Source organism: Rhodnius prolixus, unplaced genomic scaffold (genome assembly GCF_049639745.1).
Source record: "Rhodnius prolixus isolate KJV_2025 unplaced genomic scaffold, Rpr scaffold_2, whole genome shotgun sequence".
Lineage (NCBI taxonomy): Eukaryota > Metazoa > Arthropoda > Insecta > Hemiptera > Reduviidae > Rhodnius > Rhodnius prolixus.
In genome coordinates this window covers 9122446-9136601 of record NW_027411592.1, presented here as the reverse complement: position 1 = coordinate 9136601, position 14156 = coordinate 9122446, and the positions used below count along the sequence as shown (strand labels likewise).

At 38.5% G+C, this 14156-nt stretch overlaps 1 protein-coding gene across 14 annotated transcripts in view; it reads right to left on the bottom strand.

The window, feature by feature from the left end:
* Window positions 1–14156, bottom strand: part of heph (polypyrimidine tract-binding protein 1 heph) — a 418918-nt gene that overhangs the window by 27411 nt on the left and 377351 nt on the right. For all 14 annotated transcript variants that reach the window (XM_074117745.1, XM_074117746.1, XM_074117732.1 and 11 more), the window contains 2 exons: window positions 4782–4833; window positions 4507–4565 (listed from right to left, as the gene is read on the bottom strand). In XM_074117745.1, coding sequence (XP_073973846.1) covers window positions 4507–4565; window positions 4782–4833 — 111 coding nt within the window. The remainder of the gene's footprint in view (window positions 1–4506; window positions 4566–4781; window positions 4834–14156) is intronic.

The window sequence follows — 14156 nt, the reverse complement described above, 5'->3', positions numbered from 1 at the left end:
GTCATATCCTACGAATTTACAGAAACGAAGCGGCGGGTAATGCGATATGTTCTGCATGTGGGTGTATGTGTGTGTGAGTGCCGTACTTACAGACAAACACAATGAGAACAGTTTGCCAATACAATTAACACAATTACAGCTCACATACTCGTCGTACTGGCAAAGTTCTCTAGGCTTGAATTTTAGAGAGAGAAACATAGCCGAGTATAATCCTAGAAGCCAAGAATATCCTTCTCACAAACACAAAGCAAACCCCCTGTTATTGTTTTATAGTCAATACATATATAGTTACATGTGACGGTAAATGTGAAAATGTTCAAACATGTTAATATGGTTCCATTTTGTACATATAGACATTGTCATTTTATCATCATGGCTGGCTCTATCATTTAACAGATTGGTTTGGATGAACTGACCAATCAGAGGCCATGGCTCACACTCATCCAGACACAACCTGTCCGAGAGTTAAGCTCTCCTATGGGAACTAATGAGCCAAATTGAAAGGCTTTTAATAAGGAACATTTTCCACTGTTTATTTAAATTCACATGAGCTTCATTTGCCTATTAAAACTTGGAAATATTATCCTATTTAATGAATTTAAACAAAATGGATCGAAACAGTGTAATTACACTTGTTTCTTTCGAAATTCTCGAGTAGTTTAATTTATAGAATTTTTCATTTTTATTAAAAAATAAACTTACGAACTTTCTTTTGAAATTGAATTTTATTACACGCTCCTAAGGCTGGAAACATAGTGGAGCGGCGATGATAGCGAAGAGCAAAGCGGCGAAAACAAACACTTTCTATAGATAGCGTTGCTCTATCTTCGCTTTGCTCTCCACTATGCGCGGTCCCATACAGTTAACTTGTGTTTGTTTTCGCCGCTTTGCCCGTCGCTTCACTATGTTTCCAGCATAAGTGGTGTACGCACGCCGTAAATCGCAAATACCGGAAATAAGTAACTCCACACTTACACCACTAACCCGGAAACTTTGTTTTTAATCTAAGAATTGAATCTGCAGCCGGAAATAAAAAAAAAAATTTGGATGATCAACAAAGAAACGGAAGGAAACTCCTATAACTTTTAGTTTGTGCGCAAAATTCCACTCTCTGCTTTTAAGTGCAAGAGCATTTAATAATAAATGCTACTATTTTTCAGAGCCTTGAACAGAATTCGGAGGAATCTAAGAAGATCAATGTCCTCAAGGGATTACAGACTCTGTACTCTTCTATGGTCAGGAACTAACTAAGATACGCTGATCTTTCTGGACCAAAGTTAATTGGACATGGGTGGAATGGTGGCCTTACACTGGATAATTTTAAAGCAATGGATAAATATAAAAAATTTTATAAAAAAAAATGGATAAGCACTGAAAAAACAAAAATTATAATTTTTCCTAATTACAGAGGTCGATTTGAATTAATTGAGATTGTGAATTCAATTTATTATACAGGAATCGATTCTCTGTTCCAAGAAAGCCTCAACCTTAGCAAAAAAAAATGACACAATTCGGCTGAAGCCTAGAACTTTACAATCAAGTCAATAGTTAATTCAAGTCCTACAAAATTCTTTTGAATGAATTTATGCCGGGAAATTCTGCCTCTTTACCCAATCAAAATTTGACTAATGTAAATTTTCACCCTAAAGTGCGTAACTTAATGTGACACTGGACTTTAGAAAATTAGTAGGATACTCTACATCTTTGGGTTAATTGATCTCAGGATGCAGAGAATCACTTAGAAATTTAGAAATGATCTCTCAGGAGGAAATGAAGAGGATTCTTCTGTTCAGATTGCACGTGGATGGTAAGCTTAGTTACTGCTAAGGAACCTACATATACATATAACACGATCTAAGTCCAATTCACGTGTCCAGGGTAGGATTGCTTCTGTTCTAAGAGTATCAAGGAATACAGGATTCTAGATCAGCTGTGCGGAGATGGCAAGCTATTAACAAAATTAACTCAACTTAAGATTAATGACAAAATGCAACATCTTTAACAGCGACACACTTCCTGTATTCTTAAAATCTTCTTGCCCCAATCTAAAGTAACTCATTGGCCAATAAAAAAACTCCTGTAACTACCTTTGTGGAGTTGATTCAAAAAAAATATTTTTTTTTTGCATTTATTTATGGTACAATCAGCGCGTTAGCGCTATAAATAACAGTGATAACAGAAGTATACGAGTGGAGAAGTTACCCAGTGGTAACACTCCCAAATATTAGATGGTTAGCCACTCTCTTCACTGGAGAGGAGATCACGAGGCCACTGTCTTTTAAAGCGTCTTGTCGGGTTGTCAGGAAGAGTTCTAGAAGAAAGATTTTTAGCTAGAGGATTTATATGAGATTGCAGGATGAAGTGGAATTATCTGTATCTTGTTTTCAGCGACTTGTGTGACAAAAGGAATGTTAAGGTCAGTGTGTACGAGGGTCGTTTGAAAAGTCCGTGCAAAAATAAAAACTACTTAATTTTTTGGGGTAAACCTTTTTTATTTTTCAACATAGTCTCCTTTTAGGCTTATACACTTCGTCCAACGCTGCTCTAGTTTGTTGATCCTTTCCGAATCCATTGTCCAAGTCTGAAAAATAGCCATTCGTTTCTGCAATCACCTCATCGTTTGAATAAAATCTGTTTCCCGCCAGCCATTTCTTCATATTGGGGAACAAATAGTAGTCCGAGGGAGCCAAGTCTGGAGAATAGGGGGGATGTGAAACGAGTTGGAACCCTATTTCCATTAATTTTGCGACCACAACTGCTGAGGTGTGAGCTGGTGCGTTGTCGTGATGGAAAAGGACTTTTTTGTGGGCCAATCGTGGGCGTTTTTCTTGCAGCTCGGTTTTCAAACGGTCCAATAACGATGAATAATATGCACTTGTAATAGTTTTACCCTTTCCCAGATAGTCAATGAGGATTATTCCTTGCGAATCCCAAAAGACAGTCGCCATAATCTTTCCGGCCGAAGGAACGGTCTTCGCCTTTTTTGGCGCAGATTCCCCCTTGGTAACCCATTCTTTAGATTGTTCTTTAGGCTCAGGAGTGTAGTGATGTTTCATCCACAGTGACGAAACGACGCTTAAAGTCCTGCGGATTCTTCTGCTACAGCTGCAAACCGTCCTTGCAACACTTCACACGATTTCGTTTTTGGTCAAGCGTGAACAATCGCGGCACCCATCTTGCGGATAGCTTTGTCATGTCCAAATGTTGATGCAAAATATTATGTACCCGTTCATTCGAGATGCCCACAACACTAGCAATCTCACGCACCTTCACTCTTCTGTCATCCATCACCATATCATGGATTTTATCAATGATTTCTGGAGTAGTAACCTCAACAGGGCGTCCAGAACGTTCAGCGTCACTTGTGCCCATATGGCTACTCCGAAAATTTTGAAACCACTTATAAACTGTTCTAATCGAAGGTGTAGAGTCACCATAATGTTTATCAAGCTTCTCTTTAGTCTCCTGAGGCGTTTTGCCTTTCATAAAGTAGTGTTTAATCAACACACGAAATTCTTTTTCGTCCATTTTTTGAAAATCACTCGACTTCCTCGATTCAAACGAATGCCAAACACCAAGAAATAGACCGATCTGGCTGAAACTTGGTGTGTGTTCTTCCAAGAGATGCTACTAACTAAACATAACCTGTTTAGGTGCTATCTCTCTGACTTTGCACGGACTTTTCAAACGACCCTCGTATAGTCAGGTTGGAGACATGAAAAGGAGCGTGTACTATAGTTCGAAGTAGTTTAGATTGTAGAGATTGAATCCTTTGGAAATTGGAGCGTTTGGTTCAACCTTACAGCTCTATTCCATACGCCCAGATGGGTTTCAAAATAGAAGTCTAAATTAGTCTTTTGTTATCTGTCGTCTAAAAGTCTTTTAAGTAGTCCGATAGCGTCTGTTCAGTTCTGTTCAAAAAATAAAATAAAAATCAAGTTTACCACTTACAATGAAAGAATATTCTTTAAAAAGAAGTAAACTGTACCTAAAAATTATCTCAAGTTGCAGTTCCCTGCTGCGACTTTTTGTTTTGTATTTTTTTAAGGAATACTTCAGGAGTTTTTTCAAAGATTTACAACTATTTGTGAATAATTGTGTACATTCATACAAAAATGAATAAAATAACAACCAACTTCTTAAGAATATAATATTCAAACAAATATGGATTAATTTAAAATTAGCACAGTGAATTTTTGGTAAAAACAAGAGGCTCGTCACTCTATATGCCATTCCAACTACTTAAAAGTACTCTTAGGACATAATCACAACATTGTACGTAAACTTGAAACCAGCTGCTGGAAGTACAGCTTACGAATTTCCAGCACCCACCCACAAGTTTCAAAGGAAGTTAATAAGTAATTTAAGAAGACTTGAAAAATATTCCAGCTTATATGAAGCTCTTTACAAAAGAAACTAATTACTGCAAGTTTATTTGCCAAATATGAATAAGTGAATGTAATTAAAAAAAGAAAAGAAGAAATGCATTCAAAAATGCATTCATACCATTTTAGCTGCTTGTGCTGCCACTAATTCTTGATACTGGACTAATACTTGAAACGAATCTGGAAAAAATCGAAATAGTAGCGCTGAATTATCTGTGATTATGTATTGTAGAAGCAACTAAAATAATAATTTGTAACTAACTAACAGAGCTATTTTATAGTAAACTATAGCTACTCCATAGTACAGCTTAAACATACTGAATTTTCTACTAAAAGACTCAACAATTTTCGTATTAAGTTTACTAAATTTAGAAAATAATTATCAAGAATACTCACTGTTTTTTGTGAAAGTGACAATTTTCAAGACTTTGCCAAAACGGGAGAATATCTGCAAATTTAAGAGAAATAATACAAATTAATTATAAATATTCAATTGCTTGAATATATAGTTTTCGTGACCGCAAATTGTTAAACTTAGGATGGAAGAATCGGTCAAATAAAACAACTCGTCTTTTTGCCAACGTTTCAACAAATATATTGTCTTCTTCAGGGCCTGGATATTACAAATACAAAACAATTTACAGAGTCAGTAACATAGAAAAAACAGTAAAACAATGGTTTTATTTGACAGATTCCTTGCAAATCTTCCATCCTAAGTTTAATTGCTTGGTTTTTAAATTATTTAAAGATATTTTTTTTTTGTAATTTTTAGAAGTAAAAATGAGGCGCTGAGATTTCTCAGTATCGTTTTCGGACATGTTTCCCTTTTGGGTCAATACTGTCGTCATTACCGGGTTTTGGAGGCTTATTTTTTTTTTAAGAATACTGAGAAAGATTCGCGACTAAGTGTGGTAATATTGGGCTAATCTCTTTCCACCCTAGAGCAGGGAAAATTAGAGTAAGTTAATAGTTCCCAATTTTAAGGATAGTATCTGCGGCGAACAAGATATAAAGTTATGGAAACGATTAGTCGTAGCTCTCAGTATCTAAACGGTCCAGCTGCATTGTTGATGATTCAAAACGGTCTCTTGAAATTTTACCATTTACTGGGCTTAAGCTATCCCATCCAAAAATTCCGTCTGTTAGTGCTGAAGAAGGAAGAATTTAGCAACATCCACTTCTTGGGATGGTCATAGCTAATAGAATGAGATGGCGTTATTTTGTTCTTATGAACTTCTTTAATCGGGGAGGTTGTGACACCAAATAAAGCGACGATACGAGACTCTATTGAGGCCCCCTAATCGGAATGAGTATACTTTAACAAAGGATCCATTGCAGGGCCAAGACTGGTGCCAGCAGCTCCAAGGAGCTTCTTCGTCTGTCTGACAATATACCAACCTCTTTTTTTTTGTGATCATTGTCAATGTTAAGTAATTGATTCTTTATTATGCGCATGTAGGAAAATGTGAATCTGAGTTGAAAAAAATATAACGTTCATTTAAAAAACCAAATGAAACGATATGAAAAAGCAGCCTTCTTTCTGAGAAAAAACTGAAAACGGAAGGAGGCTGGACCTATTAAAACAAACTATTTTTCCCCAATAACAGGCTATAGAAGTGAATGTTGGGTAATATATTTGCCCAGTGGGACAGGATAGGTCCAATTAAAATCCATAAACTCCAAGAAAAGAGGCTAAGTACTGAAGGGCGATTTCTTCTTTTCACAGGCTGTACTCTTTCCTTGAAAGAAAAGTCCAACAGAAAATAGGGATGGGGAAAAAAAACTTAATCCAATAAAAGTAAAAAATAAAAATAAATCTACCAACTGTGGAGGGTGGTAAAGATGCTGTGGAGTTGAAAGTTCAAAAAGTGTTAGGGCGGAAAAGAGGTTCAGGGCTTCAGTAATTACAAAAGTGGAAAAAGTAACTAGAGACGAGAGAGCGTTACCTCCAGTCTGGAGGATATTGCTGGCAGGGGAGTGCCGAGCAACAAGTGACAATACTGGAGCCGGCTGTGTTCCTCCGGGATCTCCTTTCTCTCTTCACAGGAAGTGGCGGAAGACAGTGTGAATCTTGTGCCAAGGTGTTTTCCTCTTTTTTTTGCACGGCGCGCTTTCCTTTCCAACTAGCTGTGTCCGTCTATTGTGGGGATAAGTTCACGCGCAGAGAAATCTACGCGCTCAAGCAACACCAAGCATTTTCCAAATCATGTTTCCAAGGATGATACGTTGAACTTTTCATTAATACTTTGGTGTGCATCTGTGTTAGTGTTCAGTTTTCCTCTCTCGTACACTTGTAGTCTAAGGTAACTTGGTACAAGCTTTAACTTTACTTATTTCTCCTCTTCAAAGCCCTACATACTGTCGCACAAAGTTTACGTCCTGAAGGAGTAGAGGACCTGCTGTTCCCTTCATATATAAAAACTGTATGGACCTTTACAGCCACACTTAGTAACCGAGGAGGTTTATTATGAAAGAGAGAGGAGAGGACGGGGAAAAAGACCTTCTATATTAATTTTCCACAAGTTTTCTTATTAAGGTGGAAAATAAGCAGCTATGTAGAGAGTTGCAAACTTTTAGCAGAACTTGTGTTTGCTAACGATCTTTCTCTTGTGAGGGGAACGGAACTGTGAAAAGCACTGCTGACCAAATTGGACTGTGAAAACCATTTGAAAGCCTACTTCCGCTCTACCAGAATTGATTCACAAAATAAATGTTCATTAAACTAAACATTCAAGTTTTATTAATTAAAAATTAAATGCCACTTTGCAGGGCAATTCACGGATTGAGGATTGAGGAGGCTGCCGCAAAGTTACCGCAAAGAAACGGCGTTTATGCTCTTCTCAAATACCATCACAAGGATCTCAACAAACTGTGATTCTGATTTTGAATCTGTGGGAGAAAAAGTCGGCCAGAATGGTTTCAAATACTGATATTAGCCAAACTGCTATTGCGGATAACTTCGATGATTTTTCTGGCCCAACTTCACTTCAATGTGATCGATAAAATTACGACTGGAAGTCACAAAAAAGAGGCTGAACAGATGAAACTCAAATGCCAAAACCGTCCATTTAGAGCGCATAGATCAGATCAAAGATAATTCTAGAGTTGGATCCTCTCAGAGATAATTAGAGATGACGCGTGTAAGCTCTCTAGACACTGTTATCTCCACTTAGTTCCTAATCAGTAATCCACTAGGGTCTCTCCAGCTTTTACTGAACATTTTTGTTCTTAAGGTTTTTTTACACTAATAACATTAATGGATAAGCAGAGGAAATACTTCTAGCCAGAAATTAAATATCAATCAAATGCAATTTAAAAGTAATTAACCAAATATACCCACCAGCTGCTTGCTAAGCCAGAGAGGGTGGAGTTTAAGTGATATATGCGTTAAGGGAACTGGCCTAAGTCCCAAGGCCATGCGTTCTCCTTAACTAGCCATTACGTAACGGAGGGATGTTCGTCTTCTTGAAGTGCCGCCCAATGGTGCCATCTATCACCATCAAACTCCTTAGAGGTACCCTACATCCTACCTGTGACCACTTCATCACAAACCGCACACCAAACTCCTCTCCTCCTCCTTCCCTTCTACATCTCTAATACACCCTTAGTCTCTTCTCTGGCTCTGAGATTTACATCGCCTCTTTCGCACATATTAAGTAAATGTAACTTTAACAAGAATTTAGTGCGATCCTAGAAAAACTAGAAGGATATTCGAGCACCAAGATAGATAGTTCACAACAAGTTGTTTTACCTCTAACTCTCCCTTACCAAAGAAATTAGCAAGCCAATTCTGAGCGAGTAATGCTTACACCAACATTGAACTTTCAAAATCAATTAATTAAAACTTCCAAAATTTAAGTGGTGCAATCCAGTTACTCACTACTTCCGCGCTTTGGCGGTAAAACTAACCGGCAGCATTGTAAGTAAACCGGAAGATATTTCTGATCAACTTTTTTTTTGTTTTGGTTTTTAGGAAGGAAGGACAACGTTAATTTAAAGGTACCGGCTTAAGAAACATGTCCTTTGCCAACAAAGGGGCACCTTATTGATTATGATCCTCCTACGCGGAAATCCCAGGCTCGAATCCAGTTGTTGGCCCTTACATTTTCCCTTCCTAGGAGCTTCTTACAGCTCACTATACAGTGATGGAAAGTGTTGTCTGTAACGAGAGAAAATAAAACAAATTTTTTCGTGGTAGCTCTAAACAGCAAATTCTTTACCAGCTGGAAAACCAGGTATGAACCATTCTGGATTGGTTTGTCTTTCAGCAGATCTGAGGTGACGATTTACACTTATCAATATTCCCTATCAGATATGGTGAAATCGTATATACGGAGTAGAATTCCGGAAAAGCTTCAGTTTGCCAACTGAAATATTTCTTCGAGTTAGTCTAAATTAGAAAAGATAGTCGTGGGGGGGGGGGGTGAGGGCCACCAGAGAGTAAGTAACCTCTCTAGACGTTATTATAACCACATTTCTTTAGATGAAAGGTTAAAACCAGCGAGCAGAGTTGAGAGTTACAACAGTTGTGAGGAGTTTGGTAGCAAGTGTGCTGGAACTCCAGAGGTGTAGTCGGGGGGGGGGGGCGGTCAGAGAGGGAACCTGGTGAACTCACTCTTCCTCTCTTCAGTTTTCCTCCTAATCGGCTTAATGCTGCACAAAAAGGGATTTCAGTAGATAGAGGTGTGCGGGGAAGGAGCCGGGTGTACAAACAGTGGTGACGGCAGTGAAGAAGAAATTCGACCACACTTACACCGCAAAGGCTGAAGGAGTGGCGGCAGTCTGCTTAAGAACTAAATATCCACGAGTCCAGCTTTCTCTAAGTACGATAATATTCTGCAGGGAGCCCCCCACTGCTGAACGGCTGGCTCAACAAAACTTATCTATTCAAATATAACTGCCATCTTTGTAAGTCCTTGGAATTTCTTTCTTTTTTTAACTTGGATTTTAAGTTTTCTTGCACTTCTTTTTAAACTTCTCAGGATGAGAGCTAGAGCCAAGAAGAATGTACGAGATTTGTCCGAACATACGAGGTGAGAGTTTTAGTTTTTCGAACCAAATCTTTTCATCAGTTCATCGGCTTCTTCTTCGAGACACACACACACACACACACACACACACACACACACACAGACCCACTCCTAATTCAGAACTCTGCCGGTCTATGAGAACAACGGATCCATCACCATCTTTTGAGAACTTTGGAAGCGGTATAATCCTCTACTTCCGCGCTTTGGCAGCTTTGTAAGAAAACCGGTATATCTTTTTATCATTTTGTTTTTTAGGAAGGAAAAACAACGTTCTTTTCGTTTTACGTTGAAATGAACATCGATATATTGAAAATCTAAAGATCAACTTCAGGATACTTGGAAAATTGGTTTAAAAAACGATACTGGACAGCTCTAATAAGCCTACGGACTGAATGCCTTAAAGTAAAATAACTGTTTTTCAATGTTTTCAGCATTTTTGATCAAGTCTGAAGAGCCTAAAGATGATGCTACTCTATTTCGTTTGAAGTGCATCAAGAGCTTACACCTGAGGGACCAAATATCAATTCAGCATTCTATTAGGAGGTCATAGGAGGGTATGAGCGACTTGCAACCGAAATATGAAGGAAGAATGTTGCTGAATCTCAAGAAAATTCCAACGACGCCGAGAGCGTGGCCGCTCGCAGGTTGTTAGCACCTAAACCACTACATTATGCTTGAGTCGACCCTGACTTAGGTGCCAGCAAATTACTACTGAGTGCGTACCTTACAGAGGACTAAAGCAGTTTATGTGGTCTTCAATACATCATGGGGATCTGATGAGAGAAATTAGCTCTGTTTTCTTAGTAACTCTACAATCTTCCAGTTGGTAAGCTGAGAGTAATTTAATTGAATTATAATTCGATAAATAATCCTTTGGTTATTTATTGGGAAACCAGTAAAGTTACAAGAGTTACAACAGTGTTATCACAAGGAGTGACCGACCCACCACTGAAAGTGATAAAAAAGAAGAAGTAGCTATCCTGGAAATAGACTGGGAAGATAGGAATGTGAAAAGTTGATGTGATGGTGGTGGAGAGTGTTATGAGCACCGTTACAGCTGCTAACGTCCTCTGAAAGGTTAGTGGTCTTCCAGTACCAAGTGCCCTTCTTCCCTAAACTCTACACCTTGATTAAACTTTTATAAAAGCGACCACCAGAAGGTACAGCTGGCCATCAACCATTCACGGATCATCCGGTCGCACCTTCCTCCCTTTCCCTCTTATCCTCCCCTAACTCACTTCCATTTCCAACTGGTTTATTTACCTTTTACTCCTGTGTAAGTGCTTGCAGTTAGCATGTTGAACGTGAACTAACTTACCAAAAAAAAACTGAGAAATAAATTGTAGGGAATGGCAGCTACCTTAGGTAAAATATAGTGTGGGGTCTGCTAAGCACCACTGAATGTCATTTGGAGGATGATATTCTCATTGGGGTCCAACCCTACATCTTAATCCTCGGCTGTTGCCCCTCACTAAATAAATAATCAGGACCCACTAATCCTAACAGTCTATTTGTTAGTTCAGCTTGAGATAATAACGTCGACTACCTGACAGAAATCTGGAATCAAAACCTCACAATAAGCGAAATATGATTTAACACAATTTTCAGGGTGAATAAATATCGCTTGACATACTGCGATATCGCACTGTCTTATCAAGACAAACAATTCCGGATATTTATGTAAGTATATAATTCATATTAACGTTAAATTGTAAAAAAACGCGCAAGTGCCCCACTCTAAGCTAAGCATCGACTTCGCGATACTCTTTTTCAATAGATTGTCAGAGATTCACGAAATTTTCAATACTTCAATGAAAACTTATCGAAACAACTAATTGATTTAAATTTTGCTACCAACCATCTAACGAACAATATAACTATTAACTAAGGACGATGATAGTTATATACACTGGCGCTATGAAGGTAACAATTTACACAGAGGTGGAAATTGTCCAGGAACTAAACAAACGCTACTTTGCCAATGGGAAATAGATAAGCAATTAAAGTCAGTTCTGCTCATGTCATTTCCATGAGTTTGAAGGAACATGATCAATACATAGAGGCAACCTATACGAGCCTGGTTGACTGTCATACAAACGTCCATATTTAATATTCTTCTGATGATTAGTCGAGCAATCAAACTGTACATAATTTCTGTAAGGGCTATTGGTCAATACCGGCTAGCTGTTGTTTTCTCAGAACCAATCACATCATATTAACTTAGTAAAGTCTGTTTTGTAATGAAGGCATCAAAATTTCTAATCACATATCAACACAGTAGCAATGGAAACAATCTGTAGTTTTGATATTAGTAAATTGGTGGAACTTTTTACCAAAATGGACTTTGAACCCTTGCCTCTAAATTACAGTTTAGCGCAGATTAAATCTCCAGTCCAGAAGCTCCCTCACCAGACTCCAGAAGTCTGAATGAAACAGAAGAACTGAAGGTATTGCTCTATGTAGCAAGGGCGCCACAAGTGACACTTCGATAAAATGGGTCATGGAGGCCAATATCTATGAAATCTAATTTCTGCACTGAGATACGTAGATCACAAGGATCTGAAACAACTTATGTTTGCGAACGACATGGAGTAAAAGGATGTTAGCGACTCCCATTCTTTGCTACATTTGGGCTGCACGCACCGGAAAGCAAAGCTGTCACGGTTTTGTCATAAAAACATATTTTGCGCTCAGGTACATCACTTCCTTTTTAAAAATAGAAAATAGTAAATCTAAATATAGGATGAAACCTGAAGTACTGAAATGGATGGTAGGTAGTTGGTAAATGTGGTGTTAGCTGTAGTAATATGGTAACTTGCGCTGAAGATCCCACACTACCACGAGCACGAGAAGGGTGTTCTGGATGAAGGTTGAAGGCGAGGCTAGTAAGTCACGTGGAAGAAGAATGAGCTCGGTATTTTGCCAACCCTTAACGATGGTGCTGCCACTTGGGGCCTGTTAGTGCACTCTTTGCGTGCACATTAGGGCTCGCTCCAAACCGGATGGACTTTTACCATCTTATAACAGCACCCTCAGGTCTCTTACTTCAAAATTTATTTAAAAAAGTGAAAAAAAAATATCTCCTTTCTTTAGGCTCATTATCCAGCTTCTATTGCTCTTTTGTTTTGGTTTATTTCATCCTCTTTCATTGTAATCTACTAACTTATATTAGCCCCTCAAGAACACCTTGGTATTATGCCAAGCTGAACATCTTCCTTTCGATGAAACGAAGGGACTAAACTAAATTCTAAATATATGATTTGTTCCAAGCCCAAGTCCAAATCATGACCATGTCAACAACTCTCTTTTCTCCAACTACAATCCTCTGTTCCCTAAATTAAGGATTTAAGTTTAAGCATAGCCCTTTTGCGCTGAATATTTAGCTGCCTTCTAGATTAATCTCATTCTGATAAAAAGGCATTTCATACCGTCTATTTACGCTACTCCAGAATCCTAAATAAATTCTTTTGAAAGTAAGGATGCATGCAAAAGTGATTTGGCTATTTCACAAGAGTTATAACTGGTTTAGAAATCAGAATGGTTTTTAGCAAGGAACTGAACTTAAAGTGCACAATAAAAGTTAGGGACTTTTACTGATCGTAATGGATAATATGATATATGGAGAGAGAAAACTCTTTGGAAAAAGATCCTTCCAATCAACCTTAAAATTTTTGGTGAAAATATGTTCATCAATATTTTTTTGATGAGCTTGCTGTTGGTACATGATGCTGAACTAAGAGCCAGCCAACCAACATCCTTTTTGAAAAACTTCATTAAACCAAACTTTTTCAAACAAACGTAAATCGGCTTCGATTGTTAAGATGTTACAGGAAGTTAAAAAAAAAAGCGGCGGGAAAAAAAATCTGTTCAGTAATACGACATTTTGAGGTTTTGAAAGATGATGACCTTTAACTTCCTTTTTGACCAGGGTGACTGACCCAGGGGGGGGGGGTGGAGAATCAGTTTAGATAATGAGAAAAGATTTTATTTGATTTAGTTAGCCGAGCGAAAGTAGGAAGTCTAGACAAATGGTTACTTGCATCAACATCCGCTTAGACGAATGGTTCTTCGCCAAATTAGTTAGGTCGACTCAATCTCCATTATGTTCGCAAATGAATTTCTTCTAAAAATTACGCCTAACAACAAACCGACAGCCGCTGTTTGACTAGGGGAAACAGCGTTATTAGAAGTTGAAATCGCAATAAAGCCATTCACCTAGCCGAGTGCTACCTATTTTACCTGCAACATGTGTATGTATGTTGATTATGAACATAACCTACACAAAACATGATTACCTACGCAAGGTTACCAATGATTGATGCATGTACCTCACCTGTCCCCAACATATATAGGGGGAGAGAACGTGGCGTCCTCTTGCTCACGGAAGGAACTAAAAGGGAAAATACGAGAGGCAAACTGGTAAAACTATAGAATATTCCCCGCGGGAGCACCTCATCATCTCATATCCATGATGTACCGCCCAGCCAGGTCTCCCATCTACCATCCAAAACTAGCGGGAAGCGGCCCATTTCCGTCCGTCTATAACATGCACAATATGAGTTCTCTTACTAATTGACGAACGGTGCCCTCGGGACAATTGGGACACGTTTCCAAATGGGAAAGGGTGGCCCCTTTTCATACTTCAAGCATCCCTTCAGCAATAAAGTCCCTTTTTCCCCCTGTGCTTCCACCAGTCTCGCTTAACAATAAACGTATCGGGAGACCTACTCATACGTACGCC